This window comes from Heptranchias perlo, chromosome 37, assembly GCF_035084215.1.
Source record: "Heptranchias perlo isolate sHepPer1 chromosome 37, sHepPer1.hap1, whole genome shotgun sequence".
Taxonomy (NCBI): Eukaryota; Metazoa; Chordata; class Chondrichthyes; order Hexanchiformes; family Hexanchidae; genus Heptranchias; species Heptranchias perlo.
In genome coordinates, this window is record NC_090361.1 from 20,159,965 (window position 1) to 20,173,948 (window position 13,984).

Below are 13,984 nucleotides of genomic sequence, written 5' to 3' on the forward strand. Positions count from 1 at the left end.
CAGGCCAGACAGCCTAACGGCAGTGGTGGGGAAACTTTGAGACAATAATCTGGGAGAAAATGAATTGGCTAATGATTGGCAAAGAAAAGTCCGGGCTAATAAATGAAAGCCAGCAAATCGTGTTTGCCTAACTTGATTGACTTCTTTGATGAGGGGAGTGTGTGGTTGATATTGTGTATATGGACTTTCAAAAGGCATTTGATAAAGTACCACATTATTAGCAAAGCCCGTGGGATTAAAGGGACAGTGGCAGCATGGATACAAAATTGGCTAGGGGACGGAAAGCAGAGAGTAGTGGCGAACGGTTGCTTTTCAGATGGGAGGGAAGTATACAGTGGTGTTCCCCAGGGATCAGTAGTAGGACCGCTGCTCTTTTTGATATATATTAATGATCTGGTCTTGGGTATAGAGGGTATAATTTCAAAGTTTGCAGATGACTTGAAACTCGGAAATGTAATAAACAATGTGGAGGATAGTAACAGACTTCAGGAGAGCATAGACAGACTGGTGAAATGGGCAGTCACAGGGCAGATGAAATTTAACGCAGAGAAATGTGAAATGATACATTTTGGTAGGAAGAATGAGGAGAGGCAATATAAAATAAATGGTACAATTTTAAAGGGGATGCAAGAACAGAGAGACCTGGGGGTGTATGTACACAAATCTTTGAAGGTGGCAGGACAAGTTGAGAAGGCTGTTAAAAAAACATTTGGGATCCTGGGCTTTATTATTGGAGGCATAGAGTACAAAAGCAATGCAAACCCTTTATAAAACACTGGTTAGGCCTCAGCTGGAGTATTGTGTCGAATTCTGGGCATCGCACTTTAGGAAGAATGTCATGGCCTTGGAGAGGGTGCAGGGGAGATTTGCTGGAATGGTTCCAGGGATGAGGGACTTCAGTTATGTGGAGAGACTGGAGAAGCTGGGGTTGTTCTCCTTAGAACAGAGTGGATTAAGGGGAGATTTAATAGAGGTGTTCAAAATCATGAATGGTTTTAACAGAGTCAATAAGGAGAAACTGTTTCTAGTTGCAGAAGGGACGGTAACCAGAGGGGACAGATTTAAGGTGATCGGCAAAAGAACCAGAGCCGACATAAGGAAACATTTTTTTACGCAGCGAGTTGTGATGATCTGGAATGCGCTGCCTGAAAAGGCGGTGGAAGCAGATTCAATAATAACTTTCAAAACGGAATTACGGGGCTATGGAGAAAGGGCGGGGGAGTTGGACTAATTGAATAGCTCTTTCAAAGAGCTGGCACAGGCACGATGGACTGAATGGCCTCCTTCTGTGCTGATATTCCTCCCAAATGCATTGTAGTCAGGAATGTTAAGATCCCATTCCTGTCCTTGTTTGAGCTAGGTTTCCGTTATTGCTGCACTTACGCACATGCACTCCAAACCCGCCTTAGTCTGCCTTGCATTTCTCCCCTGTTTGATCCCTCCTCTTTGTGTGCTACTCTTTACTCGAATGCTGTTTGTCTCTCCCAGTTCTCTATGCCCCTTGTTTCTCCTCTCTGATGGTTCATCTCGGTTCCCCTCCCTCTGCCAAATTAGGTTAAACCGTCCCCACAGCACTAGTTAACTTCTCCACGAGGTCATTGGTCCCAGCCCTGTTCAGGTGTGACCCGTCCATCTTGTACTGGTCCCTTCTGCCCCAGAACTGGTCTTAAATCTGAAGCCCTCCCTCCGGTACCATTTCTGCAGCCACATATTAACCTTTTTTTCCTATACTCACTAGCGCATGAACATACGTACATACAAACTAAGAGCAGGAGCAGGCCATTCGGCCCCTCGAGCCTGCTCTGCCATTTGATAAGGTTATGACTGATCTGATTGTGACCTCAACCCTACTTTCCCATCTACCTACTATAACCTTTGACTCCCTTGTTAATCAGGAATCTATCTAACTCAGCCTTAAAAATATTCAATGACCCTGCCTCCACCGCTCTCTGGGGAAGGGAGTTCCACAGACTCACGACCCACTGAGAGAAAAAATTTCTCCTCATCTCCGTCTTAAACAGGAGACCCCTTATTTTAAACTCTGGCCCCTAGTTCTAGTCTCTTCCACAAGGGGAAACATCCTCTCAGCATCTACCCCTTCTAGTCCCCTCAGGATCTTATATGTTTCAATAAGATCACCTCTCATTCTTCTAAACTCCAGTGTATACAGGCCCAACTTGTCCAACCTTAAAGGGTACGGTAGCGTAGTGGTTATGTTACTGGGCTAGTAATCCAGAGGCCTGGACTAAAATCCAGAGTCACGAGTTCAAATCCCGCCACGGCGGCTGGCGAATTTAAATTCAATTAATTAAATAAAAATCTGGAATTAAAATACTAGTATCAGTAATGATAGCCATGAAACTACCGGATTGTCGTAAAAACCCATCTGGTTCACTAATGTCCTTCAGGGAAGGAAACCTGCCGTCCTTACCCGGTCTGGCCTATATGTGACTCCAGACCCACAGCAATGTAGTTGATTCTTAATTGCCCTCTTAGGGATGGGCAATAAATGCCGGCCTTGCCAGCGACGCCCACATCCCGTGAACGAATAAAAAAAAACCTTTCCTCATAAGATAACCCCCTCATCCCAGGAATCATTCGAGTGAACCCTCTTTGAACTGCCTCCAAAGTAATTATGTCCTTTCTTAAATAAGGAGACCAAAACTGCACACAGTATTCTAGATGTGGTCTCACCAATGCCCTGGACAACTGTAGCAAAACATCTCTACTTTTATATTCCATTCCCCTTGCAATAAATGACAACATTACATTTGTCTTCCTAATCACTTGCTGTACTTGCATTAGGGTTAACTTAAGGTTAACTTTTTGTGATTCATGTACTAGGACACCCAGATCCCTCTGTACCTCAGAGTTCTGCAATCTCTCTCTATTTAAATAATATACTGCTTTCCTATTCCTCCTGCCAAAGTGGACAAGTTCACATTTTCCCACATTATACTCCATCTGCCAAATTTTTGCCCCCTCACTTAACCTATCTATATCCCTTTACAGACTCTTTATGTCCTCTTCACAACTTACTTTCCCACCTACCTTTGTGCCATCAGCAAATTAAGCAACCATACATTCGGTCCCTTCATCCAAGTCATTGATATAGATTGTAAATAGTTGAGGCCCAAGCACTGATCCCTGTGGCACTCCACTTGTTACATCTTGCCAACCTGAAAATGACCCATTTATGCCTACTCTCTGTTTTCTATTAGCCAACCAATCCTTTATCCATGCTAATATGATACCCCCTACACCATGAGCTCTTATTTTGCGTAGTAGCCTTTGGTGTGGCACCTTGTCAAAAGCCTTCTGGAAATCCAAGTACACCACATCCACAGGATCCCCTTTATCCACGTTGCTTGTTACCTCCTCAAAGAACTCTAATAAATTCGTCAAACACGATTTCCCTTTCACAAAGCTGTGTTGACTCTGCCTGATTGCATTGAGATTTTTTAAGTGCCCTGCTATAACCTCCTTAATAATAGATTCTAGCATATTCCCTATGACAGATGTTAAGCTAACTGGCCTGTACTTTCCTGCTTTCTGTCTCCCTCCTTTCTTGAATAGAGGAGTTACATTCACTATTTTCCAATCTGATGGGACCCTTCCAGAATCTAGGGAATTTTGGAAAATTAGTACCAATACATCTACTATCTCTGCAGCCACTTCTTTTAAGACCCTAGGACGAAGTCCGTCAGGACCTTGGGGACTTGTCAGCTTTTAGTTCTAATAATTTTTTCAGAACCTTTTCTCTAGTGATTGTAAATGTTTTAAGTTCCTCCCTCCCTTTCACCTCTTGATTCACAATTATTTCTGGCATGTTATTTGTATCCTCTACAGTGAAGACGGACGCAAAATATCTGTTCAATTCATCCGCCATTTCCTTATTCTCCATTATTAATTCCTCAGACTCACTCTCTAGAGGACCAACACTCACTTTACTTACTCTTTTCCTTTTTAAATACCTGTAGAAACTCTTACTATCTGTTTTTATATTTCTAGCTAGCTTTCTCTCGTACTCTAATTTCTCCCTCCTTATTCTTTGTCATTTTTTAAAATATTCTGTCCAATCTTCTGACCTGCCACTAATCTTCGGTGAATTGTATGCTTTTCCTTTTCTATTTGATACTATCTTTAAACTTCTTTAGTTACCCACGGATGGTACGTCCTTCACCTAGAGTCTGTCTTTCTCACTGGAATGCATCTTTGCTGAGTGTTATGAAATATCTCATTAAATGTCTGCCCCTGCATCTCTACTGACCTATCCCTAAACCTAATTTCCCAGTTCACTTTAGCCAGCTCTGTCTTCATGCCCTCATAATTGCCCTTATTTAAGTTTAAAACACTAGTCTTAGACTTTTCTCTCCCTCAAACTGAATGTGAAATTCAATCATATTGTGATCACTGCTACCTAGAGGCTTCTTTACAATGATTAATGATACAATTAATTAATCCTGTTTCATTACACATTACCAGATCTAGAATCGCCTGCTCTCTGGTTGGCTCTAGAATGTGCTGCTCTAAGAAACTGTCCCGAAAACACTCTATGAACTCATCTTCCAGGCTACCTTTGCAATCAATATGTAGATTAAAATCATCAATCATTATCGCTGTTCCTTTCTCACAAGCCCCATTATTTCTTCCTGTATACCCTGTCCAACAGTGTGGTCACTGTCAGGGGTCCTCTAAACTACTCCCACAAGTGACTTCTTGCCTTTACTATTTCTTATCTCTACCCAAACTGATTCTTTAGAACCAAGGTCATTTCTCTCTATTATACTCATGTCATCCTTAATTAACAGAGTTACCCCTCCACCTTTTCCCAGCTTCCTGTCCTTCCGAAATGCCAAGTACCCTTGAATATTCAGGTTCCAGCCTTTGTCATCTTGCAGCTATTTCTCTCTAATGGCTCTCAGATCGTATATATTTATTTCTATTTGAGCTGTCAATTCATCCATTTTGTTACAAATCCTTTGCGTATTCAGATACAAAGCCTTTGGTGTTATCTTTTTACTATTTTTGCAACCTCTAGCTTTATCTGCTGGTGCACTCTTAAGTTTGCATGCTGTGTCCCTTCCTGCCACTCTCTGATTATCATTTCCGTTATTGCTACCTTGCTCTCTTGGCTTGTCTTCTTTCTTTAATTTGTGGTACTGGGAGCAGTCCAGAGATTACTACCTTTTGAGGTCCTGCTCTTTCATCTCTCTAGCTTCTGAAGCTCTGTCTGTAGGACCTCAACCCTTTTCTTTCCTATGTTATTACTTTCAACATGGACCATGACTTTTGACTGTTTCCACCCCCCTCTCCCAGAATGTTCTCCACCCGTTCTGTGACATCATCTGCCCTGGCACCAGGGAGGTGACTCACTTCAGTGATTGCAGACACCCTCATCTATCCCCCTAACGATCGACTCCTCTGTGACAACTGTATTGCTATATTTTCTCTCTGCCCCCCTGTGCCAAGGTGTTGTGGATTTGCTTTGGACTAAACTCCCCCAAGGTGTCGTCACCCTCACAGAAAACCTGTTTGTACCACACTCACGGAGGATTCCTGCACTGCCTGCCTCTTCCTACCATGCTGGATGACCATCCACTTATTCTCTTCCTGAACTCTCTGTGGCTGCGGGATGACCACCTCCTGAAACATGTGATCCAAGAAACTTTCAGCCTCCCATTGCTCTGTAGTGACACCAGCCGCTCCTCAATATTGAATATATTCCTGTGATTATACCGCAGTGTTGTATTTAAATCTCCTAAATGAATGCAAACAGCAGCATTGATTTTTCTACTAACTGATCACTTTGGTTTCCCTGCAGAGCGACCCTGGAAGTTTTCCCAGTTTCGAACAACTTGGACTGGACCAGAGCTCAGATTTCTCAGACACACCATTCCAGCAGAAACTGGATGAAGTCAAAGAGCAGATTAAACGGGAGATCAGGAAAGAGTTAAAGATAAAAGAAGGTGCAGAAAACTTGCGGAAAGTCACCACTGACAAAAAAAACCTGTCCAATGTGGAACATGTCCTGAAAAACTCCAATCGAAAGCTGGAGAAGTTACATCAGCAGCTGCAGGACCTAAACGCGCACATTGTGGTGAAGGACCCTGAGGAACTGCAAGGTAATTGCTGGAATATTTAGATAGATAGATAGAGGGAGAGAAAGAGTTAGAGCGAGCTGGAGAATGCATAGAAAGTAACTTCTGGGTTGCTCCTCAATGCTATATTTAATATACAGTGTTCATCCTATATGGAGAAACTTACCAAGAGGAGGTCAAGCATGGATCTGTGGAAATGCCATTATGGAACCAGTATTCTTGGGTCAGGCAATAGGGAATCTTATTTCAATTTTATTTTACTGAGATGGAAGGGATACATGGAATAAATACTCCCCCTAGAAGGGGAGAGGGATAAACCCGGTAACTACAGGCCAGTCAGCGGTGGGGAAACCTTTTAGAGGCAATAATCCAAGACAAAATTAATTGTCACTTGGAAAAACATGGGCTAATAAATGACAGCCAGCATGGATTTGTTAAAGGCAAATCGTGTTTGACTAACTTAATTGAGTTCTTTGATGAAGTAACGGAGAGGGTTGATGAGGTTAGTGCAGGTGTTGTGTCTATGGACTTTCAAAAGGTGCTTGATGAAGAACCACAAAATATTCTGCCAGCAAAATTGAAGGGGCAGCGTGGATACAAAATTCCCAGTGGAGAGAAAGCAGAGAGTAACAGTGAACGGTAGTTTTTCAGACTGGAGGGAAGTATACAGTGGTATTTCGCAGTGGTATTAGGAATACTGTTCTATATTAATGACTTGGAGGTGGGTGTACAGGGCATAATTTCAAAGCTTGCGGATGACATGAAACTCAGAAATGTAGTAAACAGTGAGGAAGATAGTAACAGACTTCAGGAGGACAGACAAACTTGGTGAATTGGATAGACACATGGCAGATGAAATTTAATGCAGAGAAGTGTGAAGTGATGCATTTTGGTAGGAAGAATGAGGAGAGGCAATATAAACAAAATGGTACAATTTTAAAGGGGGTGCAGGATCTGAGAGACCAGGAGGTTTATGTACAAAGATCTTTGAAGTGCCAGGACAAGTTGATAAGACTGTTTTTAAAACAAAAGCATACGGGATCCTTGGCTTTATTATTATTAACAGAGTATTGTGTTCAACTCTGTCACCACACTTTAGGAAGGATGTCAAGGCCTTAGAGAGGGTGCAGAAGAGATTTACTAGATGAGGGACTTCAGTTATGTGGAGAGACTGGAGAAGCTGGGATTGTTCTCCGAGAAAAGAAGGTTATGGGGAGATTTAATAGAGGTGTTGAAAACAATGAGGGTGTTTTGATGGAGTGAATAGAGAGAAATTCTTTCCACTGGCAGGAGTGTTGGTAACCAGAGGACATAGAGTTAAAGTAATTGGTAAAGGAACCAGAGGAGACATGAGGAAACATTTTTTTACGCAGTGAGTAGTTATGATCTGGAATGCGCTGCCTGAAAGGGCGGTGGAAGCAGATTCAATAATAACTTTCAAAAGGGAATTGGATAAATACTTGAAGGGAAAAAAATTTGAGGGCGATGGGGAAAGAGCAGGTGGGACTAATTTGATGGCCCTTTCAAAGAGCCAGCACAGGCATGATGGGCTGAATGGCCACCTTCTGTGCTGTATGATTCTATGTAGTTCTGCTCTGCAGCCTCTGATTGCTCTTGTAAAATATCTAATGATAGAAAAGCTGGCTGGGTGATTGAAGTTCGTCAAGTGTTTTTCCAGGGACTGTAATTTATAACTCTTCCCCTAAAAGGATTACAACCCTTTGCAGTCACAACAGGTATGAAATATTGTGCAGTTATGCAGTGTTATTGGGAGTTCCCAGTGGGTTTTATCAACTGTGTGTTTGTTGTAGCAGCTTAATTCACAATCCAGTAAAAGAAGGAGGGATGAAATCTGTTTCAAGGACTCCCATCCCAGTTTTGTTGGCTGGGATCAAATAGAAGATTTGATTGCCGTGTTTTTCCTTTGTGCAGATGCTCCTCAGTCTCCCGGTGCTTTGAGCCGGGAGGCTCGTTCTACTGCCAACAAGAACCGGATTGTGGCACTTGAGAAACAGCTCGATATAGAGATGAAAGTGAAACAAGGAGCTGAGAATTTGATCCAGATGTACTCCAATGGACCTGTAAAGGTAAGGCAGGAGTTTGCCAAAATTGAGCTTGTGTACATCATACAATCTTTGCATTAGCTGCTCTTTAACTGCTGCTGGTGCATAAAAGTTGGTTGAGGTTTTTGCATTAAGGAGCAAAAAAGAAATAGTGTTCCAGAGGGTGTTTCCACTAACTGATACTTGGCCATGATTGGGAACTGCGATCCATCGCTCTGTGACACAACACACCAACCCAATGCAAGACAGAGCTGCCAGTGAGCTTAAAGCAATGAAGAAGTAATAGTTACTTTGGTCGATGAACAGAAAAAAGGAGAGTATGTTTATATTATTCAAAATATATAAATATAAATTAAGGATAGTATCAGATTAAAAGAAGAGGCTTATAATGTAGCCAAGAAGAGTAGTAAGCTGAGGATTGGGAGAATTTTAGAAACCAGCAAAGGATGACCAAAAAATTAATAGAGGGAGAAAATAGAATATGAGAGTAAACTAGCAAGAAATATAAAAACAGATTGTAAGAACTTCTAGAAGTATGTAAAAAGGTAAACGTGGGTCCCTGAGACAGGAGAAATTATAAATGGGAATAAGGAAATGGCAGAGATGTTAAACAAATGTTTTGTATCTGTTTTCACAGTAGAAGACACAAAACACATACCAGAAATAGTTTGGAACCAAGAGTCTAATGAGAATGAGGAACTTAAAGTAATTAATATTAGTAAAGAAAAAGTACTGGAGAAATTAATGGGACTAAAAGCCGACAAATCCCCTGGACCTGATGGCCTACATCCGAGGGTTCTAAAAGAGGTGGCTGCAGAGACAGTGGATGCATTGGTTATGATCTTCCAAAATTCCCTAGATTCTAGAACGGTCCCCATGGATTGGAAGGTAGCAAATGTAACACCGCTATTCAAGAAAGGAGGGAAGAGAGAAAACGGGGAACTACAGGCCAGTTAGCCTGACATCAGTCGTTGGGAAAATGCTAGAATCTAAGGACGTGATAACAGGGCACTTAGAAAATCATATGATTAGGCAGAGTCAGTATGGTTTTATGAAAGGGAAATCGTGTTTTACAAATCTATTACAGTTTTTTGAGGATGTAACTAGCAGGGTAGATAAAGGGGCACCAGTGGATGTAGTACATTTGGATTTTCAAAACGCAATCGATAAAAGGTTGTTATACAAGATAAGGGCTCATGGGGTTGGGGATAATATATTAGCATGGATAGAGGATTGGTTAATGGACAGAAAACAGAGAGTAGGAATAAACTGGTCATTTTCAGGTTGGCAGGCTGTAACTAGTGGGGTGCTGCAAGGATCAGTGCTTGGGCCTCAGCTATTTACAATCTATATTAATGACTTAGATGAAAAGACCAAGTTTGCTGACTATACAAAGCTAGGTAGGAGAGTAAGCGGTGAGGAGGAACCAAGGGGATATAGACAGGTTAAGTGAGTGGGCAAGAAGGTGGCAGATGGAGTATAATGTGGGGAAATGTGAGGTTATTCACCTTGGTAGGAAGAATAGAAAAACAGAATATTTTTCAAATGGTGAGAAACTATTAAATGTTAGTGTTCAGAGGGATTTGGGTGTCCTTGTGCTTGAAACACAGAAAGTCAATATGTAGGTACAGCAAGCAATTAGGAAGGCAAATGGCATATTGGCCTTTATTGCAAGGGTACAAGAGTAAGGAAGTCTTGGTGCAATTGTGCAGGGCTTTGGTGAGGCCACACTTTGGAGTACTGTGTACAATTTTGGTCTCCTTACCTAAGGAAGGATATACTTGCCTTAGAAGGGGGTACAACAAAGGTTCATTAGATTAATTCCTGGGATGAGAGGGTTGTCCTATGATGAGAGATTGAGTAGAATGGACCTAAACTCTCTGGAGTTTAGAAGAATGAGAGGTGATCTCATTGAAACATATAAGATTCTGAGGGAGCTTGACAGGGTAGATGCGAAGAGGCTGTTTCCCCCGACTGGAGAGTCTAGAACTAGGTGGCATAGTCTCAGGATAAGGGGTCGACCATTTAGGACTGAGATGAGGAGAAATTTCTTCACTCAGGTTGTGAATCTTTGGATTTCTCTATCCGAGAGGGCTGTGGATGTTTAGTTGTTGAGTATATTCAAGATTGAGATCGATAGATTTTTGGACTGTAAGTGAATCAAGGGTTATGGATTAGGGTAGGAAAGTGGAGTTGAGGTCGAAGATGAGCCATGATCTTATTGAATGGTGGAGCAGGCTCGAGGGGCTGTATGGCCTACTCCTGCTCCTATTTCTTATGTTATTTTCTTAAATGTGTAGATATAGTATAATTTCAAAGTTTGCGGATGTTATAAAACTTGTCAACGTAGCAAATAGCGAGGAGGATAATAGTAGATTTCAGGAGGACATAGACAGACTGGTGAAACGGGCACACATGGCAGATACAATTTAATGTGGATAAGTGTGAAGTGATGCACTTTGGGAGGAACAACATGGAGAGGCTGTGTAATCTATATGGGACTATTTTGAGGGGGTGCAAGAGCAGAGGGACCTGGGGGGGGCATATTCACAAATCATTGATGGCGGCAGGTCAAGTTGATAAGGCAGTTAAGAAAGTTTATGGGATACTTGGCTTTATAAATAGGGGCATTGAATACAAAAGCAAGGAAGTTATGCTAAACCTTTACAAATCACTGGTTAGGCCTCAGCTGGAGTACTGTGTACAACTCTGGGTACCACACTTTAGGAAGGATGTCAAGGCCTTAGAGAGGGTACAGAGGAGGTTTATCAGGGTGATACCAGGGATGAGGGACTTCATTTATGTGGAGAGATTGGAGAAGGTGGGATTGTTCTCAGAGCAGAGAAGGTTAAGGGGAGACCTGATAGAGGTATTCAAAATTATGAGGAGTTTTGATAGAGCAAGTAGGGAGACTGGTGTGTGGTAAGTGGGTCGGTAACCAGAGGTCATAGACTTAAAATAATTGGCAAAAGACCGAGAGGGGAAATGAAGGGAAATTTTTTCATACAGAGGGTTGTAATGATCTGGAACGCACGGCCTGAAAGGGTGGTGGAAGCAGATTCCATAGGAACTTTCAAAAGGCAATTGGACATGTATTTGAAGAGGACTAATTTACAGGGTTATGGGGGCAAAAGCTGGGGTGTTGGACTAAATTGGACAGCTCTTTCAAAGCCGGCATAGGCATGGCGGGTCGATCGGCCTCCTTCTGTGTTGTAAGATTTTATGATTCTCTACAAGGCTTGAAGAGATCTTCTTGTAAATAATAAGAGCTAAATAAATGGTAATTGTTTCCTGTTCCTAAAGAAACTGACTACACTGTAACAGTCCAATCTGCTGACTGAGAGTTTAATTAGATTGGGTATTCAAATTCATAGAGTTACATTGTTAATTGTTACACAGAGTTTACAGCACTGAAAAAGGCCATTCGGCCCAACTGGTCCTTGACGGCCTTTATGCTCCACACGAGCCGCCTCACACCCCTCTTCATCTAACCCTATCAGCATGTTCCTATTCCTTTATCCCTCATGTGATTATCTAGTTTCCCCTTCAATGCATCCATGCTATTCGCCTCAAATACTTCTTGTGGTAGTGAGTTCCACATTTTTACCACTCCTTGGGTAAAGAAGTTTCTCCTGAATTCCCTCTGGGAATTACTAGTGACTACCTTATAAATATGACCTAGTTTTGGACTTTGCCACGTGGAAACATTTTCTCTACGCCAACCCTATCAAACCCTTTCTAAATCTTAAAGACATCTATCAGTTCACACCTAAGTCTTCTCTTTTCCAGAGAAAAGAGTCACATCCTGTTCAGCCTTTCCTGATAAGGATATCCTCACAGTTCTGGGATCATCCTTGTGTGAATCTATTTTGCACTTTCTCCAGTGCCTCTATATTCTTTTTATAATATGGAGAGCAGAACTGTGCACAGTACTCCAAGTGTGTGGTCTAACCAAGGTTCAGTACAAGTTTAACATAACTTCTCTGCTTTTCAATTCTATCCCTCTGGAAATGAAGCCCAGTGCTCGGTTTAGAAACATAGAAAATAGGAGCAGGAGTAGGCCATTCAACCCTTCGAGCCTGCTCCGCCATTCAATATGATCATGGCTGGTCCTCTATCTCAATACTATATTCCTGCTCTCTCCCCATACCCCTTGATGCCTTTTGTGTCTAGAATTCTATCGAGCTCTTTCTTAAATATATTCAGTGACTTGGCCTCCACAGCCTTCTGTGGTAGAGAATTCCACAGGTTCACCACCCTCTGAGTGAAGAAATTTCTCCTCATCTCAGTCCTAAATGTCCTACCCCGTATCCTGAGACTGTGACCCCTCATTCTGGGCCCCTCAGCCAGGGGAAACATCCTCCCTGCATCTAGTCTGTCTAGCCCCGTCAGAATTTTATATGTTTCAATGAGATCCCCTCTCATTCTTCTGAACTCGAGTGAATACAGGCCGAGCCGACCCAATCTCTCCTTATACGACAGTCCTGCCATCCCAGGAATCAGTCTGGTGAACCTTCGCTGCACTCCCTCTATGGCAAGGAGACCAAACTGCACACAATACTCCAGGTGTGGTCTCACCAAGGCCCTGTATAACTGCACTAAGACATCCTTGTTCCTGTACTCAAATCCTCTTGCAATGAGGGCCAACATACCATTCGTCTTCCTAACTGCTTGCTGCACCTGCATGCTCACTTTCAGTGACTGGTGTGCAAGGACACCCAGGTCCCTTTGTACATCAACATTTCCCAATCTGTCACCATTTAAATAATACTCTGCCTTTCAGTTTTTCCTTCCGAAGTGGATAACTTCACATTTATCCACATTATACTGCATCTGCCATGTATTTGCCCACTCACTCAACTTGTCTAAATCGCCTTGAAGCCTCTTTGCATCATCCTCACAACTCACGATCTCACCTAGTTTTGTGTCGTCAGCAAACTTGGAAATATTACATTTGGTTCCTTCATCCAAATCATTGATACATATTGTGAATAGCCTGAGCCCAAGCACTGATCCCTGCGGTACCCCACTAGTCACCGCCTGCCACCCTGAAAAAGACCCATTTATTCCGACTCTCTGTTTCCTGTCTGTTAACCAATTTTCAATCCATGCCAGTATATTACCCCCAATCTCATGTGCTTTAATTTTGCACACTAACCTCTTATGTGGGACTTTATCAAAGGCCTCTGAAAATCCAAATATACTACATCCACTTATCTATTCTACCAGTTACATCCTCAAAAAACTGCATTGGTTTTGTCAAACATGATTTCCCTTTCATAAATCCATGTTGACTTTGTCTAATCCCATTGATATTTTCTAAATGTCCTGTTGTCACATCCTTTATAATAGACTCTAGCATTTTCCCCACTACTGATGTTAGGCTAACCGGTCTGTCGTTCCCTGTTTTCTCTCTCTCCTTTTTTAAATAGTGGGGTTACATTTGCCACCCTCCAATCTGCAGGAACTGTACCATAATCTATAGAATTTTGGATGATGACAACTAATGCATCCACTATTTCCATGGCTACCTCTTTTAGTACTCTGGGATGCAGATTATCAGGTCCTGGGGACATATCAGCTTTCAGTCCCATTAATTTCTCCAGCACTATTGTTTTACTAATAGTAATTTCCTTTAATTCCTCCTTCTCACTAGTCCCTTGGTTCCCTAGCATTTCTGGGAAGTTATCTGTGTCCTCTTCCGTGAAGACAGAGCCAAAGTATTTGTTTAATTGCTCTGCCATTTCCTTGTTTCCCATTATAAATTCTCCCGTTTTTGACTGTAAGGGATCTACATTTGTCTTCACTTTGTTTGCTTTT

General features: G+C 42.1%; 1 protein-coding gene across 1 annotated transcript in view; it reads left to right on the forward strand.

Moving 5' to 3' along the window:
• Window positions 1-13,984, forward strand: part of pkn1a (protein kinase N1a) — a 324,582-nt gene that overhangs the window by 66,900 nt on the left and 243,698 nt on the right. The window contains exons 2-3 of the mRNA XM_067973213.1: window positions 5,825-6,125; window positions 8,034-8,188. Of these exons, the coding sequence (XP_067829314.1) occupies window positions 5,825-6,125; window positions 8,034-8,188 (456 nt within the window). The remainder of the gene's footprint in view (window positions 1-5,824; window positions 6,126-8,033; window positions 8,189-13,984) is intronic.